This window comes from Tauraco erythrolophus, chromosome 12 (genome assembly GCF_009769465.1).
Source record: "Tauraco erythrolophus isolate bTauEry1 chromosome 12, bTauEry1.pri, whole genome shotgun sequence".
In the NCBI taxonomy this organism is placed as follows: Eukaryota; Metazoa; Chordata; class Aves; order Musophagiformes; family Musophagidae; genus Tauraco; species Tauraco erythrolophus.
In genome coordinates this window covers 5,157,173-5,179,469 of record NC_141476.1, presented here as the reverse complement: position 1 = coordinate 5,179,469, position 22,297 = coordinate 5,157,173, and the positions used below count along the sequence as shown (strand labels likewise).

Here is a 22,297-nt window from a genome sequence, read left to right as displayed (position 1 = left end):
GAGGAGGACAAGAGAGAGAGAGAGGTGGAGCTTGGTATTATTCTCGATGCCCTTCCCTGGCCACAACTTCTCCAAAATCCCTTTTGTCTTTCTGATTTTTTGGCAAGGAACGCAGGCGGCACAGCTGTAGTGGAACAAAAGCAGGCGTGAGACCAAAAATAAAATAAAAAAAAAGTTGGTGCTGAGAGGGTTAAACCTATTTAAGGGGTTAAATATGCAATTACCGCTGACTAAAACCAGAGAGACATATAGATAAATAGAAGAAATGAAGTCCCCAGGTTCCATTCAGAAGCCTTCATCACATTACTACCAGACAGAAAACTCTTTAAGTACCATTTTCAGATGTTAAATCATTGTTCGTGCAGCACATATTCTCACTATTCCTGGGGGAACAATATCTGAAGACAGCGTGCTAACAAATGCAATCCAGTAAACAGGCATTTTTCCTCTTGTTGTTAGTACCTTTGTGTTCCAGCTCCCAGCTCTGTCATCCATGCCTTCTCTCTGCTTTGAAGTTAAAGTACTGAATGAGCGTTGTCATCTATTATCCAGAGTGTGCATGTAGATTATAAATAAGAAATAAAAGTGACTTTCAGTACACTGCTTTTGCATTAGCAAGTTGCCTTCTCTGTTACCTCCTCTGTCCTTCATACTTTGCTACCAACATTATATTAAAAACCTGACTTTAAGTGTTTCTTGTAGAATGCTATAAAATATGTACACAGTGGAGACAAAAGTTTTATTGAAACAAACAAGCCCAGCAGTTTAACCAGGTTCATGAGTTCAGCTTCAATAGACTGTTTAACCCTTATCTGCAGATGTCCTTCAGGCCCCCGACACATTAATGGCATCCCCGGCTTCGTTTGCATGCACGCTACCGAAAACACAGAGCTATTAATTACACTGAAGTTTATTTGCAGAAAAAATCAATTTCTACTATTGATCAATTATTTATTAATATTTTCCGGTGTAACGATCTCATTGTATTTTTCATTTTAAGGCCCCAAATAAACACTTTTCACATGAGTTAACAGTGCTGACCTATTTCAACTCCATCTGCTTACACCTGGCCAGAAAACTCTTTTCCACGAACATAACTACATTACTTAGAAACGTTTCTCCTGTTGCTTCATCTAAAGAAAGAGGTGAGCAAAGACAATCTGCGCTTTCAGTGGGCAAACTCCTCAATCCTCCCTCTGCCCAAGAGCTGCTTCAGAGCTACAGAACTTCTGCACCAGGGACAGTTTAATTTGGAAATGTAGATGCCCAAGGTCTCGTGTCTTAATCCACACATGCTGTCTAAATTATGGCAGTTTAGGAATCAGAAAGGTGTTTGAAACTCTGAGAGGTGGTGGGCACCTGGAAAAGTACACACCAGGGATGTCATGGAGAACTTTGTCCTGGCCCTGCTCTGGTGGGGAGTCCCCTGGGCCACCTCCGTGCAGCACACAGTGGACTCAGGTCTCATGCACCGGCTGCCCAGATGTGCTTCTGCAAAAGCTAAAAAGCTCTGGAGAAATCCCAGCAGAGCCAAACCAGGCTGAGTCCGAAGCAGGAACTGCATAACGACCTGGAAGTCACAGAAAGCCAGCTTTGGGAACAGTAAGCACAACCCCAGGAACAACACACTTCTAAATAAATAATAACAGATCTTGTACACTTAATAAATTCCTCATTATTTAGCGGAACATCCATTTTAGAGGACCAAAAGCTTTCTTATGCACCTAGCTTCCCTTCAATTCTATGTTCAGCTCAAAGTCTTGGCAGACATTAACTCTTGCACATCTGTGTTCTTTCAAGATGATGGGAACACAGAGACCTGAAGACCAAAGCTCATCTGGAGAGGGAGTGGAAAAGTCTGGATGGTGTACAGCACACAGGGACTGGCAGTGCCCCGGTCGCCGTCTGCAAAACTATGGTATCAGCTGGTATTTCCCGAAAATAAAATCCCTCCGTGCAGCTCCCTGCCTCCGCAGACGGCAGCGGCTTTGGGGGCAGAAGGGAAACCCCTTGGCTCTTCTGGCTGGGCAGCAAAATTTGCGGTACATTTGTGGCAGAGTACAGGCTGGTCAGGTATAGAATCTGCAGAGCAGGCACAGAGGAGCCCTCCCTTCCCTTCATCCCTCCAGGTGTCCTGCATCTTTCTTCCTTTCATCCTTTTGAATAAATGAGGACAATGCAATCACCACCCCAGCTTGCTGCACGGAGTGTATCACCAGTAGGAACACAGCAAGTACCAAACTGGATGCTTGGAGCACAAATCCAAACCAAGAGAGGCTCCTGGGGTGTATTCCCGATGTGTCCAAGTATTTCCTCTAGCACAGCCCCCGCCTTCATTTTGTCCTGTGTGTCTCTGGCCTTAAGGGACCTCAGTGGCACCACTGGCCTTTCTCCTCCTGATCCTGAACGGGGAGATTTCAAGGGGCCAGAGAGGAAAAAAACGTCATTCCTCTGCAAGAAAGATGATCAATCCTTCAACTGTTAGCTGCTGTGCCACTAAAAAAAGCAGTGTCGCCTTACAGGACAGCATGCCAGAGATTTCCTGAAAAGCTGGGGTGGCTTTGTCCAGGCACCGTGGTCCTGCCCGCTGGATGCCTGTCGCTCCTGGAGGTCTGTCCCAGCCCAAAACACTAGAGAACATAAAGGGGTATTTTTTTTCTGATGGGGGCCAGTTTTCCATCCACCTCCTGCCCACACCCAGCCCCAGTCCGGCTCCTTTATTCAACAAGTTCGTACCTCACCCAGAATTACTAACAAGTAAACGCTCCCAGGTTTCACGAGTTCATTTAACACTAGCTATATCTCCCCAGCACGAGGGGATCAGCTCCTAAAGACAAGATCAGAGAAGGTGAAAAGCTGGTCTTAGGAAACATGAGATCAGGTACGAAAGGGATTCTTTGCTGTCAAAGCATAATATGTCAGCTTGTGATAAACCTGAATTGCTTCATATACCAAGGATCACTAGACATTAGCTGCTTTTTATATGGCAATATGGTGCAGAGGTTTCAGACGGAATATTGTTTTATGTTGATCATGATAAAACTCTCTGTAGCTTTGATAAAGCCTGCACACAGGCTTTTCATTCAAACTAATGAGTGATACTGGCTGTTGGATGCCGAGACACGCTCTTGATGCTTTCCAATGGTTCAACTCGTAACCAGGAATCAATTCAGCCAGGATAAGCAAGAGTGTTACTCATCTAAGGGGGTTTGAATGATGATCCCGCTCCCTGTGTTTTCCCCAGGTACATCTGAAAAGGTACGGCGACAAAGGGAGCACCACATGTTGGCAAAATACATCTCTCACCAGAGGGATCTCCTGGGTTCAGGCAGCTCTGAACGAACAGTTGGCTCACGCTGTAATCAGCCATCAAACAGCTCAGACCCTATGGGCTGTTCACACAGCACAGGCCCTTTGCTGCTCTGTTTTCCAACATCTGTTTCAATGCTTGTCATCTCCCCGCTTTAAACAAATGTACTGCAGATGTCTTGTCTTGTGGACGACAGAGACTTGGCAAAGACAGGAATAGTGGCCTCCAAACAACAGAGGCAAAGCTATGGGAGTTACTGGGGAGGGTTCTGGACGGACACTGTGCATTAAACATGAAATGGGTTTTTGCACCCCAATTCCCACCCAGCGCCCTCCTTTAAACCTGGTTTGTCCTTCAGGATTTAGAGGCTGAGGAAGGACAGGGATCAGGATGCAGACTGAGATGCAGCTTGCTCGGAAACATGTGGCCTGAGTCTTCTCAAAAGATTTATCATTGACATACGCGATTAAATGGCAAGAGACACTCATTTGCTCATCCTTCGCTCTGAGGACAATCTGACACAAGTCTGGAGATGGAGGGACATGATGTGTGGCAAAGATAGCAGCTTCCAAGACCAGATTCTGGCCTGAAAACAACAGATAAGGGACTTCCTCAGGCTAAGACTGTGCCTCTGGAAGATCCAATAGATGAAATGGGATAGACACACATGTAGAAGAAACAGGGATGGGTTACTGCGAGGGGTTTCCAGGCGCATCCCTCCTAGGGTGTTCTTTTTCTGCAAATCCAGTTTGAGCTTCCACTAGCAAAACCAGTCCACTGAGATTTGGCATTTTGTATTTTTCTGTGAGCACTACTTTTCCCCCGCTGTGAACACACGCTACCTAGAGCTGTTTGAGGTTCGGCTGGGGTGAGTTATGTAGCTGGTAAGATTCTGACAATCTCAGTTTTCGTTAGCTTGGTTATTTGGTGCAGTAGCTGTAAAGAGGCTGCAGCAAACCAGGTGCTGGCTGGCTGCTCTTCCCGCTGCCCCTGTCCTGTCCATTGAAGGTGACACAGGTACATCTACATTGTTTTGAATGTCAAGTGCAGATGACAGGTCAGTCCAAGATGCAGGTAGCTTTTTAAAATCAACGGGAAAACATGTATCCGTTAGTAGGTCTTTGAATACAGGAAAACCAGGAGAAGTCTTGTATTTTGACTGTAAATATTTCTGGTAGTATCTCTAAAGACATTTTCATGCAAGCTAGGAAAACATCATCTTAACAAAATTACTGTATATTTGGTGTATGTATCCATGGGTCAATCTCAAAACGGAAGAAGGTAGCAAACGTGCTGATGAAGTCAATCTTTTTTAAGAACACCACAGACGAAGGAAGACGCAACTCAGAAAATCTGGCGATGATAATACATTGGGAGCGACTGCGAAGATGTTGGAGGAGAAAGTGGAGAAATTGTCTGAAAAATGGGATGGCATTTATTAACGATAAACTGTAAGATGCTACAGTTCAGCTGGAATACCCGAACTTTGTAAACACAGCAAGGAAGACAAGCGATTACGCAGCATTTCTTCAGGAGGGAAGAAAAAAAAGCCTAAGGATTACAGTGGATCACAAGTTGAGTATGAGTCAACAGGGTCACGCTGTTGCAAAAACGACATGTACCACAGTCAGATGCATAAAGAGGAGCACTGCCTGCAAGTTAGACACTGGGAAATTCATCATCTCCACTTGTTCCAGCAAGACTTCAGCTGGAGGATCATGTCATTGGAGCACTGCAATTCAAGATGAACACAGACTGATTGGAGAGAGTATAGAGGGCAGTGACCAGAATGACCACAGCTCTGGAAAGTCGGATTTATTAACGACAGAGCCAAGATTGCTGAAGTTCTGAGAAGACAGAGGGTACAGACATGGGAATGGCATTCGTATATGGAAAGGTATGCTGTGAAGAGAAAGGAGACAATCTGCTCTCAGACCTGTTACAGACCCAACCAGAGGGAAAAGGTTTTACCTGCAGGATAAGCATTTTGGTCAGGCATTGGTAAGAAGCCTCCTAATAGAGTTAAGCACTGGAAGACCCTGCCTGGGCAGGAGTGAAACCTCCAGCAATAGACTGGTGAGACACGTATCAGCCAGACTCAGGAGTGTCAAAGATACACTAACCCCTGCCTTTGGTCTGCACAGAAAGACTGGGGGAAAAGAGTCTGTTTTTCCAAAATCCACAAAGGAAAAGGCGTAAGACTACAGAGGAGTTCTCAGCAAACTGAGCTGGTGGGCTGCCCTGTTCTGTAGCGTGGCTGCAGCACCCAGCGAGGCCACCAGCCAGCACTAGAGACGTTACTACCATGGACCTTGGAAGGATCCCCAAATGTGAACACGGCACGCACCTCCCCTGCCCCCCAAGGAAAGGCACGTATTTTTGCTCGCAGTTTATGAATCTTTGACGTACAGCCCCGATGACACAGCCTTGGAACACCATATCTTTTATTTATAATGCCTAGCAATTGTCCTTGTAACCAATTAGGAAAAAAAACAGGTGGTCAACAGAAACTCTGCAAAATAAAACCCCTCAGCAAAGCAAACACCATACCTTTCAGAGCAAAAAAAAAAATACTGTAAACAGAGCTAATCACTGCTAAACCCTTATAATCCAGTCTTGCCCAAGTTAAGAGACTGGAACCAAGAGCAAAACACTTCAAAAAGCATTAATCGGAGGAACTGGTGAATCATTTCTCAAGGAAAAGGAGTCAGGACTATTTTAAACTCTAAACACTCATCGTGTTGTGAAAAGGGGCTCAAACCTGCCTCGTCAGCCTGGATAAGGGACAAGGGGTCCCACATCACCCACAGGGACAGCTGCTCCGGGGACCAGGAGAAAGGCTGCCATCAGGGGCTTCACCCCAGCAGTCGTAAAGGAAGACTTGTGGAAGAGAAAACAGCTTGCTTTTAGCTCCTCTATAAAATATCTACAGTTACCAGCATTCCCTGTACCTTGTTGAGTATTATGTTCAATAATATTAATAGGCTCATATTTACCATATCTTAAAAGCTAACAATCCCATTGCCAGCGCTAATTAAAAAGACAAGAAGCTGAAAAGAAGCGGTGGATTATTTCTTCAATATGGATTCACGCCTAGATTTAATAAAACCTGCTTTAGTGTTATAACCTTACATTTGTTTCAAGAACACTATAAAAGATAAGTCTGCTTTTTGTTGTTTATTGACTCGGAGGGTTTTGCTTTCGGATCTGTAATATAGCATTACAGCTACGGGAAGGCGATGAAGTAGACTGTTTTCCCTGAACAAAACAAGGCTTCTGCTACCCGAATACCATGTTTGGGATGACAGCTGTGAAGAAACCAGCACACCTATTCAGAGAGAACAACTCTGAATACATGAATAGACAGCAAAATGCAAGATTAGGGAGGTTTACCTGTAACGAAGCTTCCTTGTGACCTTACAGACAGTACCTCACCTACAGGTACAAGTGAGTGCCAGGGCCAGTTTTTCCAGGTGGTAGACCGTATGGTTTCTTCCAGCCACAGAGCATCCCTGCCACAAACCCGGAGCTCCCATGCCTGCTCGCTCAGCAGATCTGATGCCTTCACCCACGCCGACCTGCTCTGCATGCACACACCAAGTGCAGTATACATTCCCAGTGGGAATTTTTTTACTGCACTATGGCACACAACCTACCAAATGAAAATACTGCACTTAAGATACAGCTGAGGATAAAATTAATAACGACACACAAAGCAGTGGCTTAATCAGCCTCTCCATCAACAATGTTGTAGAATTTCTGAGAGAATCCAGAACAGTTGCTTTCCACACACACCTGTCCGTTTTCCTCTGAGTTTGAAGAAGAGGATTGACACAGCACAGGAGCGGGTATGTAACGCAATACAACAAAGTAAAGATAAACTACAGCCACCCTCCCAAAACCAGATCTTTTCCTAAGCAAGCTTATCTTTAGATCAAGTTTTTCATTTAAGCAGAGGCCAGAAAAAGTCTCCTGGAGACTGCTGAGACTGGACTTTGAAGATCTGAGTGTTACAAATGCTTTCTCATGCATAAGGAGAACTATACCCCATTTTATTTTAAATTTTTCCTGCAAGATGCTGGGCTCCGCTGCTTCATAACAAGTTCCACTCCTCCTTCCCCGTGCCTGTCTGACCTTTCTCCTGCAATGAATCACTTAATTATGTGGAAACAAAAATACGAAACGATGATAGTTTAAAAACACAAGTGCCCTAGCTTCACATCAGAGAGCAGCCCAAACCCCCAAAGTTGTGGGTCTGCTGCTGATTAAGGTTGCCAGAAGGTACTAGGGAAGAGCCACCCTCTGCCCACACAGCCCTTGTGAACAGCTAGAGACCCTACCCCTGGTTTAGCACGTACCTCACAGATTACCGGAAAAGTGAGCAAAAGGCATGAATGTCAGACAGTCAGTGGTCTTACAACATTTCACTAGTGTTGCAGTTCTTTCCTGGCAGAGGTTTTTTGGTATCGGTGATAATAACAAGGAAAACTTAAGGAAAACTTGATTTGAGCACATCAACAGCAACCACATTCCTTTAGCTTGTGATCGCTTTAATTCAAATAGACAAGATTTTTTTCCCCCCTCCTTTCCTGCACTTAATTTCCAGGTAGAGTTCGTTAAAGCCTGGAATCCCACCTGAACTTTGGCAAGTCTTTCTGGAAAAAAAAAAAAAAAAGAAAAAAAAGAAAAAACCCATACACAAATATTTGGCTAAGCGACCCATAGCAAATTGCGTAATGCCAGTTAAAAGTTGTGTTTTTTAAGTATCAGCCCCAGAGGTTTTATCTGAAATAAAATCCTGATTACTTCAGATTCTGGAGGCGAATCGTGACCTCGCTCTGCATCTCCAAATTTGAAACATTTGTGTTGTGCCCCTCAATAACGCTGCCTCTTGCTAGAAAAGAACAAAATCCTTCCAAAAACTTGCTTATTTCATTTAATGAAGTAAAAAGGCCCCAAACATGCAAATAAGAATTAGTTCAGCCTTGAAGCTTGATCGAAAGAGGTCACTCAGAATCGGGAATGCAGTGCTCTATCAAGCAAAAACGACCCGTCTCCAGGCATGCAAATGCCTTCTGCGTGCCCGCATGCCCAGTGATGTTTCTGTCCGTAACAATCCTTATGGTCATTAAATGAGGATCAGCATTAGGTCAGCACACAGAACACAAGGAATTATATCCATTTCTCACATCTTTCTCCCCAGTTTGCCTGGGAACACGCAGTTCTGCTGAGGGCTGAGGGTGAAGGGGAGAACTGCACTGATGAGTTTTGCAACACGTTGCCAGATAGATTAAATAGCCTAACTCTTTCCAACCTTCACTTTAGCAGCCTTACCTTCAGTAAACCTGGGGAAAAAAAAAAAAAAAAAAAAGAAAAACCCTTAAAAGAAAAAGAAGAAATATGATTAAAAATAAATTGAAAAGCCCAACTTGTAATAAAGCTGGCACTTGCCCCAGGCTTCAGAAATGTCTGAGACATGACACTGACTTTACAGACACTCTACAGACACAATATATAGCTTTTATAGGGGAAAAAAAAAAGAGATATATTTGTACTATTTAAAGCAGGTGGAAAATACAGTTTATGTTTTGAAAACGTAGGGAGCAAGGCTAACAAAACAAGCAACACTCATCCTACAAAACTGTCATTATATAATGTTGCTGTTTACATTAAGCCTTCAAAAAATACCTTGTGTTAATTTTTTTAATTAATAGGTTGCTATGCAGTTAAATAAACTCATGAAGAGTATTCATGACTCTTTCATTTTTACTTCATATCCCAATCTTTATTTACAGCATCACTGTTATAAATTACAACAGTACTGTTGATATTCTCCTCACTTGCTGTGATACCCAGTGGAGCTCCACAGGAGAAAGAACATAACACAGGAAACCACGGCATTTGATTTTGCTCTCATTTAAATGTATTTAAGTCAGACAAAACTCCACTGAAACCTACGGCTTCACTAGTGAAAACCACTGCTATTCCGCCACTGCTCCTATGGCACTGCCAAACGATCTCCCTACATGCAGTGCGTTTCCAAATAAACTTAAATTACTTCTAAAATATCAGCAATCCATGCAACTTCTTATTAGGGTGAAATTACTTAAGCCTTAATTCAGCAAGGTACTTAAGCACATGCCTAATTTTACAGGCATGAGATGTACCAGTGACCTTAATAAGACTAGTCACGCACTTACATCTAGGCACATGCTCAAGCATCTCGGAACGCTGAAAACCACGATGAGGAACAGTTCCGTGTGAACTGGAGACTGCTTTACACCTTCACAGGCACACTACCATTTCCAGTTTGCTATATTCCAGGTTTGGCTGCACCGCTTATCAGATAACCCTTAAAGATGGAAGATCAATGGAGGAGGAATAGTCTCTAATCATTTGAATAACATCGATTATTTGAAATAGACTTTTAATTTATATCTCATGCCTTCGTTCGCATATCTGAACTTCATTCACAGTGTACACACAAGCTGGATAATAGCTTTAAAGCATTCCTTTGTGGAGTTTCCCTAAACAGCACTCCTGAATGTGTAACTTTATTGCTTATGAGTAAGCATAAGCAAATATAAGGGGAGAGCACTCGCACACCTACGAAAACAGCTGGGAACAAACATACCACCGCTGAATTTTCACATGAGATGCAAGGCTGAAAAACAAACCAGCAAACGTATTTCAGTCTTCAAAGAGCCCACATAAACCTAAACGTTTACTGCACGATCTTAATTTACCAGGAGAAGTAAAAGCAGCTATTGTAAAAAAATAAATAAATACAGAAATAGACATCCACAGCCTAAAGAGGACTTCTGGATTTGGATGTGCACATAACCCAGGTGATTACATGTCTAATGACCCAGCTTCTGCATGTACATGCTTGCATCCACACACACGACTGCAGAGCTCTGGGTGCCAATGTCAAGGAGCTTTGAGGACTTAGATTTATGCAGTTATTTATCAAAGACTTTAAAAGCAATATGAAAAAACCAAGGCAAAGAAAAGAAGAGAATCTCAGCAAGTGCAACAAAGTGGTAGTTTCCCCTTACCCTTCAACAGCTAGAGGAAATTTAAGGCTTGTTGATGTCAATAAGTAGTTATAACAAAGACATTAGTAATAGTGAGGATAGAGAATGCTGCGTGAATGTCCTCAGCATGGTTCATTGAGAAGAGATCTAAAAATTGAATTATTAAGGAAAAAAAATCATTGATTCTAAAATCCAAGCAAGGTAGCCAGCCTATGTTAAAACTTATTTAATTTTTCCAGCACTGCTTCATTCCTAAGCTCTCAGAGCCACGGCTTTTCCATTGAAAAGCAAAAGACATTTTACGCACAATTTTCCCTCTACTAGAAAGAGGTATATTGTGCCCTTCAGTGAACATAAAATTGATATTATCATCTCTTAGTTTATATCTCACTACTTAACCTTCAGATTAAAAGTTATTAGATTTGAATGACTAAAAAGACATCATGTCACCTTCCATTCAATGTTGGGAGATTGGAGAAGTTGGGGGAAAAGTCTGAACAATAAAAACACAAAGTTACCAGGAGCGTAAAGTTGTTTTTCACATTCTCTGATGAAACAGCACGAGCTCTACATCTTTTCACCATAATCATCAATTCTCAACGTACTACAACACAAAATCAGACACAATCCAATACTCTGCATGGAGTTTAACCTATACTTTCAAATGGCTCTTTCAATAGCAAGAGTGGTTTAATAATTAGGCTTTATGTCTCCTCGGACAAAATGACTCAACACAGACGCTCCCTCAAAGTCTAACAAACAAATTTGGTCTAACCCAGTTATGTCAATATGAAACAAAGACTTTATCTTGGATCTAGTTTAGCAGTTTTGTTCTGAAGAGATAAGTCCACATCGCGATCAATGGGATCATAAAACTCCTGATGTAGTTTGTAACCTCTCCCCACGGGGTTTTGAAATAAGATGGAAATCACCAAACTATTAAAAAAAAAAAAAACCACCACACCACACAACCAAAAAACAGCATTACTTAAATTTACGCTGAGATGTATTCAGAATTCTTTCTGGTCAAATCTTCTTTTTGATCTGCCCAATTAAAGCAGCCCCCCAACAGTACAACAAACCCTCCACTTCTTGAACATTTTCCTTGTCTTTGGACATGAACAAAATCTGAAGAAACCACATATTCCCTCTGGAGTTCGCTTCCCTCAATCTCACACTTCACATCTCAACATTTCTTGAAACAACTACTGCCAAAGGGGCCAACTGTGGCATCTTCACGTCGATACCACAAACGCCCCAACTGCAGTCAGGGAGTCTGAATGTGAAGAAATCATTGACTTGGGCACAGACACCAGAACCTAGTCCAAATTTCTTATGTCTATCAAACATTCTTTTTATTTCCTATAAACGGACAAAATTGTATTTTTCATTTGTATACATTCAGTGGAATAAAAGTGTAAAAAGTACAAAACCAGATGCAATGAAATATATATAATGCCATCAATTTTTTCCAAGGAAAAAACACGTCTTTCCTTACTTTGTGGGCACATGGTAGAACCAGTATTTATCTAAACTCTTCGGAAAGCTTTAAGTGACACTTCATAATTACAGCATAGTTCTGCTCAAAGACAAAGCGAAGAAACTTGCCTGCGATTCTTTACATAAACTTCCTCCTTGTTTCTCCATGTACCAGTTGCATTTATATCGCTATTCCAGTTTGTCATAAACAGTCACCTTGTAACCCTTTTTATCAAGCAATCTATGCACTACCTAAAAGTACACTACCCTCCATCAGACAAGCTATAGGGTTTACATTATACAAACATTCCGATTCTGCCTGCTCAGCGCAGGTTGTCAATAAATGCAAGCAATTGCAAAACAGCAATGTGTGTTTTTTTCCTTGAAAGGACACTGATACAAGGCTGCCAGTTCTGCAAAATAAACTCTTCGCAATCTCTGCAGCTAATCTGTCAACAAATTACTATTAAAGTCATACCTCCTAAAAGTTCAAAAGCGTTCTGGATTAGACAAAAGATACTGAGCTTTATACTCGTGGGGCAGTGCTTGAAGTTACGGTATCAAAGTGGATCTTGCTATTGATGTGGAGAGGTTTGTATTTCTGCCACCACGCAACACAGCGTTTGGTATCTTGCTGCTATATATTGGAATTCAACTTTGTATTCATTCTCTTTGTTCAATCATATTCTTGTTTCTCTGCTAATAACGTGAAGAACGCTTTAATGAATAGTCCCGAGGATAAAAATAAAGTATAATAAATAATATTTATTTTATAAGCTTAAAAAGAAAAAAAAAAAGAACTGGCTAGGACTGGAGCATCAAACCTTCTATTTGAGTAGACGTCAGAAACCACTGAAGCAGCTAAAGCTGTGATCATGTACATTAAAGGGCAGTTTGTCCCCATGAGTCTTTATTTATTACTCCTTGGTAGGCAAGAGTCACCCCATCATTACATACTTTCTGTCCAAGCTTCCCCTGCCCAGCCTGACTTGCAGCATGTGGGTCACTCTGACACCCATTTTGCACCACGCAGATGTCTTCTGTGAAGCCTCAGGCAAACAGATGTTGCCAGACTAGGCCTGGTACCTCGTTCCCAGTTTTTTTTGCCTCGTTCCTTGGTTCTGCCTTTGTGGGCACCTCAGAAACAAGCTCCTGAACCCCGTTGCCTGACCCCATGTCAAATGCCTGCTTCTGGTCTCTTTAGGAAGTCCGATGACCCAGGTGATCTTCATGCCTCCTGCAGTTTTACAGGCAGGTCATCAAAACTCTGCCCATTCCACCTCATCCTGACAGTGATTCCCCTGAGATGCCAACCACTGGCATCTGTGGAGACAGCAGCAGTGAGAAAGTAACTTCTCCCACCCTCAGCAGGTGCCAAAACATTCCAGGAAAGAGTTCTCCTTCCCTTTTAGTTTGGCTCTGGTGGTGATTTCTCCTGCACGTATCTCCACTTTCATCCAACTCTTCCACAGATGTACTGTCCCTGAAGTACTGTCCCTGAAAGAGTCACTTGCACTGCTTTGACTCTCATCTTTCGCAATTACAAATATAAACATCAGTTGGAGCTATTATTTGGTTGTATTATACATAGCAGAACTCGTCCCCGCATTTGCTACTCCCAGCTTAACGGTACATTTTACAAGATTGCCAATGCTAAAATAATTTCGCATCATTCTCTGTCGTCTTGCATGGCAGAATCACCCCAAGCTGACACGGAAAGTGTAAAACTTGTCCTACGAGCCCTCCCTGCACTTACTACAAGAGCGCTCACACCACATATTGCTCCTTCAAACACACAAACATCTGTGGTGCTCCGTGTTTTTCCATGGTAAAATATTTACAAGTTTGTAAACCCATTAAAACTTCCTAAAAAATCTGAAGCATTTCTGTTTTCCCTTCTCATAGCGACAAAGCTGGTAGACCTTATAAATCCATAAATTTCACAAAAAACGTGAACCAAAATTCAGCACAGATGCTTCAGGCAAGCTATTGTATGTCCAGGTTTCACCACTCAGCCACGCTCATCACGGGAATACACAACTAACCACAACAGCAAAGCTCAAACTACCCACTGCTGATTTTTTTTTTTTTTTTTCAGACAAAACAAGTGCCAGGTGGCAAAAAGAAAAGATTTGAATGAAATGCTCTTAAGAAATAGCTGTTTAATTCAGAACTCATTCATTTGTATTGACGAAGCGTTTTGTAGAACGCATTCTGTTAAGTGACCTGAGAGCATATGTTGTATACGGAGAAACATCTAAACATTATGCTCCATGTTGTATGTGTATCTGTAAATGCTTGCATTAGCTGTCTGAAAACAACGGGTTTTTCTTCTTTTCAGCACTTAAAAATATTTTCCAAACACAAAGATTGATATTTTTATGCTAGCTCTGATTACCCTTTTGTTGTTGGGTTTTTTATGGTTGTGTTTTTTGTGTTGTTTTTTTTTTTTTTTTTAATAACTGTTTTAAACTTTGCAATCAACTTGCTTTTTAAAAGATAAACTCCATGGAGAAGTTAGTCATCAAAACCAATTAACAGCAGAATTCAAACACAGAACATACAGGTCTTCTAAGAACTCAGAGAAACACAAGCTCCCAGACCACATTTATTGCACTGGCAGAGGACAAATAAACTATAAACTAAAATCTGAGCTATGTGAAAGCAATCCTGAGCCTGGCAATCCTGTCACCCAGCCCCGTGCCCTGCTCCCAAGGGGCTGGCAGCACTGGTAGCTGGGCCGGGCACCGTTTGGGGGAAGGCTGGAGGACCCATGTAGGAATGAATTGGTGCCACTCCTTAATTGACCGAACGGGTGGCTGTTGAACGACACAACCCACTACACGGGAGATTATGGCGTTATCTAGGGTGGCAAGAGCTCTCCGGATGGCTACGGAGAAGCCTTGGCACGAGGCGCCAGCAGTGAAGGCTACTAACTGGTGGTAGGAGCAGAGGACTGAGCAATTCCAGTCTACCGTGCGCACGTGCGTGTGCGCGTTTGCGTGACCCCCCCTCTGTTTCCATCTGCACAAAGCAGCATTGGAAAATTCCATAGCGCTCCTAAGGAAAAGGCAGCGTAATTAACTCATTTTGATACAAAGCCTTTTCAAGAAGACACCTCTGTGTCAAACATATTTTACTGGTCCACTCCTCTTCTACTGTCCTATATTAATCAAAGCTGTAACCCCTGTTGTCTTTGCGCTACGAATCAGAATGTGCCCCTGGCGAAGAATGAGGGAAAAGTCAACAGGAATTAAGTTTCAGTGCAACTGTTTACTCAACTGTGGCCTGCAGTTATTGAAATTTTATCCGTGGTTTTGTGTGACTACTGCAGTAATGAATTCAGCATGGCTGTGATTTTCTCACTGATGGTATTCTCACTTCAAGTAAAAACCTGTAGGATGAAAATGACTGAAACAACCAAAGTCCACGCGTTTAGTACCACCCGTTTTTCTGACTTGTTTAATTATGGCAGCTTTCTTGTCTTAGGTTGGCAAATGGGGTCCCCTGCTCCTCAGCAAGCCTTTGGTTTGCTTTCTTTTTGAGTGTGGGTTTTTTTTCTTCTACACAACAACCTGCTAAAAAGATCACTGCACACTTAGGGGAGCCTTAACCAGCTGCCAATCGCTTATTTAAAATGTTTTAAGAATGCTTATTGCATTTGAGAAAGTGAAGGTTGGGCGTAAGTGTATTCACCATGGCTCTGCTGCAGCCTTTGTTCCCAAACACGTTCATGACACGTGCACAGCACTTTGGTGTAAAATTTCCTCGGAGGGGTTCAAAATTTTATCAGGGAAAAGAAAAAGACAAAACGTATTACGTGGATAATTTACACTGGTGAACTCGGTCACTTCCCAGAAAATACACTAATTAAAATACAAAGGCGAAGCGCGCAATTTGGTTCCAATCCTTCTGAAATGAGGAGCACTGCCACAGGATGTATTTATTTATTTATTCTGACGTTTTGCCGCAGCAGATACCTCCGCAGCCTTTCTCACTAATAGAAAACATTCTGTTGATAGAGGTTGCTAAGTTATATTAAAATTTGTTGCAAAAACAAAACTTAACGTTAGTGTATTTTCCACCCAGTGACATATTTTGGAAACCAGTTATTTGTATACAGCGCTTCACCCAATCGCTGCCACCAGACTCAACACACTCAGGCAACAGAAGCAAGCCCTGACCTCTGGGTACTTCCAGGGAATGATTAAAAAAGAGCCCCACAAGAAAAGTCCAGCATCTCCCTGCACATTAACGACTGCAATCCCCTACAGACAAAAAACATAGAGAATGTCGTCAGCAAGTCCTAAAAGCATCCTCTGACTGGCAAATACGAAGGGTTTGGGAAGGAAAGGGGGTGTTAAACGCTTCATGCTTTTTCTGTAAGTAGGAAACTTGTAATATGTCTTACAGTACCTGCTGTTGCTGAAGATGTGCTAAATCTGCAGCCCCAATTTCAACGGAAGGCGTCTCGCCGTTTGATCTCACTTCCCGCAGGCTGCACTCTAGTAAATGGTTGCCACCGCTCGCTCCATTCTGAATGGCTGAACCGTTACTTTTTGTCTCAGTCCCAGATTCTTGCATCATGACTCAAAAACCTGAAATAATTTAGGGGAGGGGGGAGGAAAAAAAAAAAAAAAGCAGCTGTTAAAACAGTTGCTGTATATAAGGAGACATGCCCTGTTTTAAATCCTGCCAAAACTGTAAACATTTGTCATTTCCCTTCATACGATTTATCTTTCATTAATGGTTCATGCTACTAGTTTATGTTTATTTATCTGTTGGTACAGCTATAATTTTAGAAAGTTAGTTCTGTTCTAAATATAGTATTATTTGCTCAACATCTTTTTCCCCTTAGAGAAAAAAAAATATTTTTCAACGAACACACAGAATCCATAATTAAATTTCTCTAGTTACATCTGGATGCTTTCCTTTGAAACAGATGAGCCACTCTTTGCAACATAGGATGGACAATATCAAAAACTTGATGCATAGTATGTAGGGGTAGGTAGGTGAAGCAGAGCATTTACTACTTCCATTTTCATTCACACCATGATATTGCCTAATTAGCACCTTTTATTACTCTGAAGCAATTTAGGCTGAGTCTGGGATGTGCTGGACACCATCAGTTTTCACTTCGGGCAAAGCACTTCAACCGCTCACAGAATTAGTCTTTTTGGCAAATTTCTGGGCTCTGGATTTGGTTTGACTTCAGATGCACTATGACATTATGGTGAAAAGCCCCGTGTTATAGCAGGCACGGCTATTCACAATCAGCCTGCTGTCAATTCTTGGTGGACCTCTGTCCCTGGGTGCTTCACAAATAACATCAGTGGGTCACAGGCCCCACACAACAAGGATGAGCATGAGGATGATACCCGCTTGCTTACATTGGAGCTCCTGGGACTCCCACGTCTTTGGGAACTGACTGGCAGCACAAGACTCCTCCAAACCAAGCACATACGCCAGCTTTCAGCTGCAGACCGCTACCTTTAAGATCTTTTGATGGATTGCTTTACAGATATTTCCACCTCCGAGGCTCCAAGTTACAGGATTTAAACATTATTAACCTGCTCTGCTTCTGCCAGCCCATCCCTGCCTCCCTTCGTGCTCCTCCTCTCCCCCATACCGGGGACAGACGGGGTACGGTATGCCAAGCTGCATGCTCCGAGCACGTTGTCTACTCCACGCTAACTCACCATGTGCACATGTGAGCCAAATACCTCCGTGCTGGGTAGTCCACCTTGAAAGTAAGACACTTTATATTTAAAGAAGAACCTGTTTGAATTCAGTAACTACCCCGAATGAAAAGGAAGAAGAAAAATCCTTTCCCTTCCAATATCTAAGGGAAAGTATCAATCAGAAAGGGTGAGAGAAAGTAATGCATTTCAATGGAAAACTACCCAGGGGAAAACCTTTTCCGTGGAAACATCACACATGCGTAGTTTGGAGTCCCCGGCCACCAAACACGCAGTACAGCTGGAGGCAGAGGTTCCTCCTTCCAACACCAGCTCCCTGCTGGCCCTCGGTGACAGTCAGCACCAGACTCCGTGCACAGAGCTACGGTCCAGCCCAACGCACCAACACCAGATCCTCTCATTCGTTTGGTAGCTTCAGACGTTCATGATGATGATCTATATGGCTGATAATCAAAATGTCATAACTGAGAAGCAGCTAATGGGTGCTTGGTCACCATCACACGCTGGCATTAGCATTCCTCACCGATTTACGTCCGAGGAGGGTGACCTACTCATTAGCCGGACCCCGCTCCTATCGTGACGGGATCTATTCACTCCGACGGCCGTCCAAGCACACGGACGGGTGCTAGGACAGACTCAAGTGTTCTGATTACATTTAAATAAATTTCAGCTGGTCTATGGAAACTTCTTTCAATTTGTTTTGTGAAATCTTCCAATTATGCAAGGGGACAAAAGGGCTTGGGGGCTCATTACAAAGCTTCTGTCAACTCCCTTGTAAAAGCTCCAGAGATCTCTGCTAACTTAACAGCTTTCCCAATGCCACTAGCAAATGCTTTTGGGTTTTAACATGGTCCTGCTCTGAGACAGACTGAGCATGGTGTAGTTTTCCTTTTCAGCACTGTAAGGAAGCCCCACAAGCATGATAAGGTCTAAATAAGTGTTTATACCTGACTAGCAAGGCTGAATTACACACCAGGCGGCGACCGCACGGCACAAGTAGCTTCAGAAGAAGAGGCAGGAGTGAGACTCTCCAGACAAAGGTGTACCAGGCAGTTTTTATATGCTACACTACTAAAAAGGACACACCTCTCTTAATCAGAGATAAATGAGAAAGAAAGAGCTGATGCAACTGTTTTCTGTTTCCATCCAAATTTGAGGTCAAGCCTCTTTTGGAGAAAATGAAGCATTACATTAATTTATCTCAGCAGAAGATCTGGACAAGGGTGATCTCCATGTAAGATCAGGTTAGCAGGTTAAACCCAGAGACTCATATCTTTTGACTGCTGTGATGTACGATGCCAAAACGGTGGTCCGTGTTACCATCACGTAGATCACACCCAATGGAGGAAGGACATACTGAAGAAGTGGTGGAAGGTGCTTCTGGCAGATGACACGGTGGAAAAGGATGCTAAACCAACATGTCCAAGCAGTAAAGAAGGACATTTCATTCTCCAACGCTCCTGATGCAACAAATTGACTGGAAGTGAGAACCTGGATAAACTACTAAGGAGGGTCAGAGAAAGCACCGACCAAAGCTCCGAGATGCCTCTGACAGTGGCATGAAGAATGCGCACCACTGAGGAGCAGATCTATCACTGCCTGATCACCATTTGTTAGCTTGCCCTTCTGAGCGAAATATCTCCAGGACACAGAAAGTAATTCACAACCAAACTGGTCAAGAAATTATTTATTGTCTCTAGGATTGCAAAAATGCTCCTGGAAAGAAACAACAGTAGAAATTGCTACAATTTTTCCAACCTATAGGACTGAGAAGAAGATGGATTATTTATAGTATTTGTCCACAAAAAGATAACTGAGTTCTTGAGAACCTTTTCCATGACAAATGTCATGCTTCATTTTACCTTTCAAAGTACCCCAGCCAGTTACCACTTGAGCTCCGCAGGGTCGACCCCGGCCCCTCCACTGGCTATGCCCACCCTATGCATCGATCCAGCAGAATCAGCAGCAGCTATCAAGGAAACTGCTAGAAACGGAGTTTGTGAAGAGAGCATCGAAAGAGTAAAGAGAAAACTGTGATGTTTGGACTTTCAAAAACCTATTTTAAAAGGAGAAGTTAACAACTTCGAGTGAATTTTGCTTTAAAAACACCCGTTCACAGGCAGTCAACTTCAATGTAACTTCAACTGGACACCAATACGAAACGAATCCACTTTTCTAAAATACCTCCAATAGAAAACAGGATTTTTCAAGGGAGAAAAGATAAAACTGTTGATTTCTTCATTTTCATCAAATGTGAGTTGACATAAATAATCACAGTTTGGTTTGATCATTAAGCGTCATGTCATGAAAATCAACCTGCGAGAGCTTTCTGCAAGAATGATTATTATTTGCCTTTTTGAGCACACCTAAATGAGCTGAGGTGATAGTACACTGAGGATGGCTGAGATAATTGTCTCTCCTCAGCACAGAGGTGTGGGCCTTACAGAAGCCTATTAGTGAAGTCTGTCATTCAAAAACGTGAAAGAAAAAAAGCAAAGCAAGGTTGACTTTGTGCAACATGATTAGGTTTCTGTGGAAAAAGAACTGAAGCTTCAGGTCTACTACCACAAACTGTGATTCTGGTCTGAATATAACCCCAAGTAACCAAAATAGTGCTGAAGAAGCTGTTGCGCATAATGATTTATTATAGGAAATACAGTACTCCACAAAAGCTTCCATGACATGTAAGATATCATGTTCTGACTTAAGACATTTAATGGCAAAAGAGCACATCCTTCTCATGCATTCTACAAAGCAGAATGACTCCCATATCCATTCCGTAAAGGAAAATGTATTTTTGCAGCTTAAAATAGATGGATTCTTACCAGTGTAAGTATTTTTTTAATAAAAATTCCACAATATTTCACGATAGGAGGGATAGAGAATGACTCTTAAGATTATTAAAGGTGACACAAGATGTTTTTCCCAAATGAAGGGACCAAAGCTAGTGCTGCAGTATGAACAACAACTTGTAAAATTTCATCCTGAAATCAAGAATCACATAATAAAAGAACTGTGCTTATACAACTTAATGACAGCTTGATTTAAAAACCTCACTACGGTGACCAATTTCTCAAGACTCCCATCTTAACCAGCACAAAACCTCTTCTAGCTTTGATGCACAGTCAAATACAAAGCCAAAGCCATATGGTCTGGCCCATCTCTTCAGTGAATATGTTATGTTAAAGGCAACAGAGTAAAATTTGAGTGGAATGGAATCAAAGAAAGGCACTCTGTCAACAGGAGGACAACAGGTAATCATCTTCCAGATGACTTGGACAGCAGTAAAGGAAAGTTCATTTCTTAAAGGCATGGTCAAAATTCAACAAACATAGGTCGGATGTGAACTTTGGCTGAATCAAAATGATCTTACTGAGGACTCCAGTGTTGGTGTTTTGAACTAAAAAGATAGAACCTGAAAGAATCCTAATTTTGAAAACGTTCTGCGCTAATCCATTTAGAAAAAAAAGAAAAGTCCATAACATCACAAAGACCAGATGCTACAGATACACGTCTCAGCTCCACTGGACTATTTAGATGAGCAAGGTTAAGCATGGAGATTAGTAGGCAGGAGGCGGGCACTGAAGTGTGCAATTTCTGCAATTCTCCTACTAGTATAGTTTCTAAAGACTAAGCAGCATTGTTTAATGTCAGCATGAGGGAGGATTTACTGACTGAAGGACCCGTCAGAATAAGGACCCACTGCAAGTCTGAAAGACTAAGGGACTAATGCTCAGATGTATTTAGATGCCTCACCATACACAGAGGCATCTGGCGAGACATTTTTAAGACTCCTGAATAAGCACCAATCTACATCTTTAAGCATCTCATCACCTTTAAAAAACTATCCCCAGGGTTTTCTGGGCCTTAAAATCTGTTTTAATATGCTTCCAGACTCAACCTGGACTACAGATTCAGATGTAGCTTGCATGTTTCAAAGTTACTTCCACGGCTGATGATTTTATTTTGACTGTTAGTACTTGGAGGTGTTTACAAATACATATGTGCACATGAAGATCACTCAACATTTCTGCCCCCTAGGATCAGGGCTAGAGCAAAAACATTGTCACAATACATCCCTTCTTTGTCACATTTGTGAAAGACTGTAAGCTAACAAAAAGTTCAGTCTTTATTCCAGGGCAGTTAATTAAGGTTGACCAAGTCAGGCAGAAGTAAATTAACTTGGCTGATCAATTATTTATATGAAGCAGAATAAATGCCCTTAAAGAACTTGGCCCAGCCATGAAAGGACATGTAAATTGAACACAACACAGATTTACAAAATATATTTCTACTTTTACAGACAAAAGAGTTACTGGTAAAATCAGTTTTAAGTGATCAAATGACAAGGTCTACTCCTCAATTCTCCAGCAGGCATACTATCCGTACAGGAATGGTTTAAAAGTGAGTATTTTACCTATTTGTTGCAAGCAGCTCCCCAAAGCAAGCTCAGAACTAACTTTAGAGACCTTCTCTATATAATTAAAAAAAAAAAAAAAAGTGAAATAATGTTTGGAAGCATTTCATGACAATGCAACACTGCAAAGGCAAGATTTTACCTCTTGAAAATGAAATGCACTCCAGAGTGGGACCGGCAAGGCAATCCACAAAGCACGAGCAGAGCTGCTCCTTACCCCCAGCACAGGTACAAAAGCAATGCAGAAGCAGCCTGGCACTCCTGGCGTTGCCCGTTACCAGCAACAGGGACCACGACAGCTTTCCCAGGAGACCACTGCCCAACTCACAGGTGGTCTCTTCTAGTCCCAGTATCT

At 42.2% G+C, this 22,297-nt stretch overlaps 1 protein-coding gene across 4 annotated transcripts in view; it reads right to left on the bottom strand.

The window, feature by feature from the left end:
• Positions 1-22,297, bottom strand: part of FOXP1 (forkhead box P1) — a 385,628-nt gene that overhangs the window by 147,010 nt on the left and 216,321 nt on the right. For all 4 annotated transcript variants that reach the window (XM_086619317.1, XM_086619318.1, XM_086619316.1 and 1 more), the window contains exon 4: positions 16,243-16,424. In XM_086619317.1, the coding sequence (XP_086475443.1) occupies positions 16,243-16,413 (171 nt within the window). In that variant the 5' untranslated portion in view covers positions 16,414-16,424. The remainder of the gene's footprint in view (positions 1-16,242; positions 16,425-22,297) is intronic.